Source organism: Asparagus officinalis, chromosome 3, assembly GCF_001876935.1.
Source record: "Asparagus officinalis chromosome 3, Aspof.V1, whole genome shotgun sequence".
Taxonomy (NCBI): domain Eukaryota; kingdom Viridiplantae; phylum Streptophyta; class Magnoliopsida; order Asparagales; family Asparagaceae; genus Asparagus; species Asparagus officinalis.
This window is the reverse complement of record NC_033796.1, coordinates 53249554-53256125: the sequence shown is the minus strand read 5'-3', so window position 1 is coordinate 53256125 and position 6572 is coordinate 53249554. Positions and strand designations below refer to the sequence as shown.

The following is a 6572-nucleotide window of genomic DNA, read 5'->3' as shown; positions in this document are numbered from 1 at the left end:
GGGGGACACCTCACTTGCCCCCTTTATTGGTCCCATATTTTGGATCCCTGTAGCAAAGCTTTATTTTTTTGGCGACATACTGATATATTATATTTTCTCTGGCGACATATTGGTATATAATATTTTTTCTTCGGCGACAAATGAGCCTTAGATTTAGCCGGACCCAAATTTCTTGCAAAAATTTTCACGTGACACCTCATGTGATGCGAATGTGGCTGCCAGCGTGGCTCCCAATGGCAAGCAATTACAACTAATTTCATCTAAAACCATCCCCTTCTCCATCACTCTTTTCATAAACCCAATAACTTCATCTATCTTCCCACATTTTCTCAAGCTCTCCATTAATGAGCTACAAGTCACAATAGCTATATCCTCATTCCCGTAGTTGCATATAGCTCTGACTAACACGAAGCAATCGAACCCATCACGTATCGCTCCTTTCGCCAAGAAACCCATCAAAATGTCCCACATTTCTAAAGCTCTCCCTTCTCTTCAAAGCCCATTGATCAAAATCTCGCAAGACGCCACCGAAAACGATTCGAGCTACCCATAAGGATGTTAAAAGTGTACGCATCGGGCTTGACCCGATCTTGAATCATGACGTGGTATCATTGTAGAGCTTGTTGGTGTTAATTGTGTTTGGCGAAGGCGGAGATGATGAGGTTGTAGAGGGAGGGGGCAAGTCGAAAGTTGAGGGAAGATTTAAAGAGGTTAAAGTTATGGGAGGCATCGGAGAGGCGAGAGGAGCAAATGAGGGAAGAGAGGGAGAGGTGAAGGAGGAAGGAGATTAAGGGGTTAAGGTTTGTGATCAGAGCTGATTTATAATGCTAGAAGCCACGCTGACAGCCAAGTTCGTACCACATGAGGTGGCACTTGAGAAATTTCGCCGGAAAGTTAGATCCGACCAAATTTAAGACTCATTTGTCACCGAAGAAAAAAATAATATACCAATACGTCGCCGGAAAAAAAACCAAACTGTTACTAAGGACAAATAAATTATACCAATTTGATATTTTTGCCGATTAAAAATAGAAAGAAAGCATAGCGGCTCGTCACCTAATTTTGCAAAATAAAATAAAAAATATATAAATGATAGGCCGATATTCTCCAATGTGACTAATAAAGTGAGACTAACTACTAATATATTTGCTAATAACTCAATAAAAAATGAACCGCAAAATAACACTCATTTATCCACTACAGATTAAAAAATTTGCTCCTCGCCCTAAAGTAGATGGTGGCATAAAGAGCGACTCTTAAAAGCAAAAATTGCTTTCTCACCCCTCCTTTTCCAGGCCTCTGATGTCGTAGTCGTAGACAACAACGCCTGCCTACGACAACTATGTGGTCAACCGCACAAAAACCGATGATTTCTGAAGAATTGTCCTGAAAAGAACAGCATTCTACGAACTTCTAGTTTCAACTCAGGCAGCTTCCATGACAAAAGCCCACAGGTTTTCGGGGATCATTAAATTATGCGTGTAAGCCTATGGTTCTCTGCCTCTTATACAGAAAGGTTCTGTTAAAACACAGTGTAGTACAATGAATCTGAAACTTATTTAGCATGCAAGTTTGAATTTGCACAGATCAAGGATTTATACAATGAAAGGGTTCGCGAAAGCCATGAGAAAGGTAAATTTACAGATGTGAAGAGAAGTAGAGACAAAGCAGTATTATTCCCAATCAGAATCAAAGAAACCGGCATCCTTCATCTCAGAGTAGTATACATTCTCCAGACGCATGTCCTCTTCCTGTATCAGTACCAGATAAAATAAATATCAACAGATGCCTGATTATATGTTATGAAATATTAAACCATATAAAGCTTTCGATGCTGCTAACCTGGAAAAAGTCGGCTAAAAATGTCACATATAGGAGAGGAAGATACAGAGAGTGATAGCAAATGGCTACAAGATCAAACAGCCTGCAGAGAGGATTTCAAATTAGACAATTTGCCAGCAGATTCCTTAACAAATGCAATTTTTTTTATATATTTAAAGATGTAGTAATAATACCAGAAACCAAAACCAGATCCGTTTGCAACAAACACGCAGGCAAAAAGTGATAAAATATTCACCAAGAACATTGCACAGATGTATTTGTAGAAGGCAGGCTTAGCTGTAGAGGGGAAACAAAAACATTACAGGGTGCACTGAGGCAAGTATAAAAATGAAAAATATAGCTACAGAAGTGAAAATAAGCATCACCTGGTAACCTTTCTCTCCATTTCGAGTGATACACGAACAAAATGAAACCATAAACAACACTAAGCAACAGCTTGTGGAGAAGCCATAAACCCCATTTCATCGGATTGCCCTTCTCATGATCATCAATGAACAGGGGAACCCCAAAACCAAATACATAGATAGCCTGAAAAGTTGGCACAAAGTGGCACTCAATAGCAAATATGATATCCTACATAAGTAAATATACACATTTAACTAAGAGTTAATCATCAAGACTAGGTGAAAGATATCATTTTCCTTTTCCCTACTTCACCTGACATTCCATCTCAGTTATCCATGAAAGGGAACCCCAAAACAAAATATATATAAACAGCTTGATATGTGGGCATTTATTTCTCACTTTAATAACAAACATGATATCCTAGACAAATAAATATACAGGTACAAGTAAGAGTTAACAAGACTAGAAGAGAAGTGTCATGTGCTTCCTCCCTATTTCACCTGTCATCCATTTTGCTAACGAGTGGACAAGGGAACACCAAAACCATATATGTAAACAGTGTTTTCAAATGCGCGCGCCTCATTGCGCCTCATGCGCCTTACGATGCGGGGCGGTGACGATGCGCCCCACATCTGATGCAGCAGCGCCTTTTGCGCCTCGCGTACATCCGTACTTTGTGTAGGATGCATGTAGTGCATTTCCTCACATAGTTTTTTTTGTTAACATTATAATCGAGTCTTTATACTTGATATTCCATATCCCAAAAAACAAAATAAATCCATTGTGCTTTTTTAATAACCTTCAATTGAGGACCATTACTAATCCTTAGTTTGGATATAAGTCTTGATTTAACATTTGATTTGAAAATTTATGAAATTTGCTACTATGTTGGGTGTTAGCATTAGAAATTAAGGCAATATATTGTGATTTTGTAGCAAGATATTATTTATCATGATATTTTTTATGTAAATTCTAAAAATATGTTCTTTCGTGCTTGATTACATATATTGAAATATTATGTGTGGTGTGCGCCTCGCATCACTCGGGCGCGCGCATCGCGTTACACCTTGCGCATGTGCGCGTAAAGATGCTTTGCGCTTCGCATTGCGCCTCGCGCATTGAAAACACTGTATGTAAATAGCCTGAAACATGAGCGATAATCAAAGATGTTCCTCTTTGGATCTCTCGTATCTCTTCTTATCTCTCTTCTTGGTCATCTCCTTCATCTCCAGTCCCTTACCATCCTATTTAACTTTCTCTAAAGAAGGATTTCACCTCCATCCCCTAATCTCAAGACCAACAGAATTTCTTGTACCACCAGAAATAAGTTATTTCTTCTGTCCAGAGAAAACTGTACAATACGTGTTGTTTTCCTATTATAATTTTCTTCACCGGGCTTTCTGTGCCTTTCTTTCTCCATTTCAGATAGTATGCATGCTAAGTGAGAGTTCAGTATCCTATGGGGAGACAAAGGATGGATCCAGATATGAAATGAAGTCCATAATTTGAAGCTTCATGGAAGTTGACTAAATTCCACGATCTACTGTTAGCGTTCCACCAACTCTCTTAGGGGAGGCAGAGTATTGTCAAGGAACCCAAAAGCAAAAGAACAGAATCTAGGAGCAAAAAACACACATATAAACAAGCACAAATACATATACCTTACAAAAAGGTTCACATTGACAGCAGAGCTATCGAAAAGATATCCTCTTAGAAAAGTTAAAAACTTGAAAACTTAAACTTGTTAACTAGCAGCAGAGCAGTATGGTGCCTAGATCATATCCTTCCTATTTTTCGTTGAACATACCATGTTTTGGACCTCTTGCCTCCAGTTTACATGTTTAATTCTTATGGCAGCCTATATACAGAGTCAATACATTAAAAATAGTGAGATCAGGCTGACAAGCAGAGCATACCTTAAGTAGCATGTCCCCAGCAACGACGACTCCTGAGACGGCAAATGTACGTGTTAAAGCATCAGACCCAGTAGCATGATTGCCATGAAGTAAAAAGGCCACTAAGCTAACTTCCAGGAACAACATTCCTGAACTTGTAAACAATGACAACATATTCCATGATGACTGCTTAGCAGGGTTGCATTGCATTGCCTGTTCATGAAAGAGAAAGTTCATCTAATAGTAAGTCAAGGTGAAAACAGTCAAAGAAAGTTTGTTAAATTGGTTCAGTAATTATAGAATATTGGAAAAAAAAATATGTTAAAAATGAGCTCTGCCCCTATACACGTAAGAAGATCCTGCAACAGAAGTTAACTGAAAGTAACTTTGCATCTCCACAAAGACTCTACATCCAATATAAAATACAAAATAGAAAATATCCAGAATTTAAATAACTAGAAGAAGTTTACTGCAGAAGTCCAATAGTGACGTCTGACGTGTAATATCATTGACATCCAAGAAAATACCATAAAAATGATAGATTTATAGAATGTTAATGCATAAACAATAACAATTATGCCTAGAAAGGTCCCTAGAATTCATTTAACATATAGGAGACACAGATCTTCAGAATACTTCAGCTTCTTCTATATCTCCTACAGTCATTGGCGATATAACAGCAGACTGGCATAGTGTTGCATGGAACCCATCTGGTTCGCGGGACGGGTACGGAAGCATGGTACGCCACTCATTAGGAATTGGGTACGAGAGGTGTAGGCTTATACAGCACACCAGGAAACGTGGTACGCTTTAGGTTCGGTTCTTAAATGTAGGAATTAGAGGTTTTGCAAGAGTCAAATTTAAGAGATATGCTAGTTGATATCAGTAATGGTAAAAGAACCTTAAAAATCATGTTGCAATTAAGGTATGTGTACTTTATTTGCTTGATTTCTCAAGTTTTTTCTTGTTTATTCTTTTAAAAAAGAGTTAATTTTCCCCCAAAATTTTACTGCATTGAATTCTAAATCGGGTCACTAGAATTGGTGAATCAGGTCCTATTCCATGCGAATCTAGGACGATTGTCGCAGTTCGCTATAGCATCCCACGTTGCTGATTTCTATGGTACGGCAGCCCATAAACTTCGGCTTGATAGTTACAGAAGGTGGTTCTTCACATATTGATGACAATTATCTTGTTCTAGCAGCTTCAGTGGGTCTTTTGTCATCAGCAGGTTGCTAACTCCTTTTGCTGATGTCGTTTTATCATGATGCTGTTACCCATGTTTCGGCTGTTGCAGGTTTGGTCATTTGGTTAAAATCGTAGCTAGTAAGCATTCGACTTACTGCTTTATGCCTTTATATAGGCAATATTTGTTGTAGCTTAAGCTTCTGACTCCCTTCTATTATCACCAGTCAATAAATAGATAAGAATGCTAAGATACCATCAAACTGTCATAGAACCTCCTAGGTCTTTTTTTTTGGGCATTGCTTTCTTAACTACTTTTATGCATTAATAATTCTAAAGATAATTCATATACACATGACAGAAATGTACTAGATTGTTATTAATAAATATGTTATAGGAATAGATGGACATCAACAAGCTAATTGTGAGACTCCCAAAGTGAGGTTACTTAACATCGATTTTAAAGAGAAATGTGTAATCACTCCTTTAGCTGAAGGATTCTTTTGATATACACCTTCCACTAGCTGCCTCTAATTCAAGATGCAACCTTAGGCCCTGTTTGGCAAAGGTTGAAGGAACAGCAATTAAGAAGCGTTAACCTAGTTAGCCCCCGTTTGTTATTCCCAATGATTAAATTTGTTAACCCATTAGATAAGAGTTATTTTTGTCATTGTGATCTTTTTTAGTGTTTTGGAACAATGAGGATTACTATAACCAGTTATAAATAAAGAGGTTATTTCTCAACCTGTCTAAAAAGGTGGTCAGGAAACACCCTCAATTTGAGGTTCTAACTCAGTCAAGAAGAGTTATCTTAACCCTCTTCTAATTTTGTGTGGCAATGTAAGACGGGCTACCTCAATTAACACCTCATGTAAATATTTTGTGTAGCAGATAAAGGAGTGAATAACTCCCCTTAATCTCTCACTTACGGCAGGTTTTGGGTACAAAAGAGGATATGGAAGGGGAATGATTATAGTAAAATCTCAAAGGGAGGGAGTGGAAAGGGAGTGGATGTGATAGAACTACCTGCGCTTGGATAGACAACTAGGAGAAGAAAGGGATGCACTATGATTGTGTTTGTTCAGAGTAGGGAATAGGAAGAGAGGGAAACTACATGACAAATATAGCTTAAGTCTAGCGATAATATTGTAGTTTTAAGAAAAAATCACTTAAAATTCAATCCCTCCCCTCCCATTACGTCCACTTTTGGAGAGTTAGGAAAGTGGAGAAATTTGCTTCCTTTTAACCCTCTCATCCCTTCCCCTCACTTGCTAAAAGAAGTAAATAAACATAATATTTGGGTGG

At 38.0% G+C, this 6572-nt stretch overlaps 1 protein-coding gene across 1 annotated transcript; it reads right to left on the bottom strand.

Moving 5' to 3' along the window:
• Positions 1439 to 4314, bottom strand: LOC109834136 (transmembrane protein adipocyte-associated 1 homolog). Its single transcript, XM_020402057.1, has 5 exons — positions 4104 to 4314; positions 2208 to 2370; positions 2016 to 2118; positions 1843 to 1924; positions 1439 to 1751 (listed from the first exon to the last, which is right to left on the bottom strand). The coding sequence occupies exons 1-5, from the start codon at positions 4290 to 4292 to the stop codon at positions 1674 to 1676; spliced, it is 615 nt and encodes a 204-aa protein (XP_020257646.1). The 5' UTR covers positions 4293 to 4314; the 3' UTR covers positions 1439 to 1673.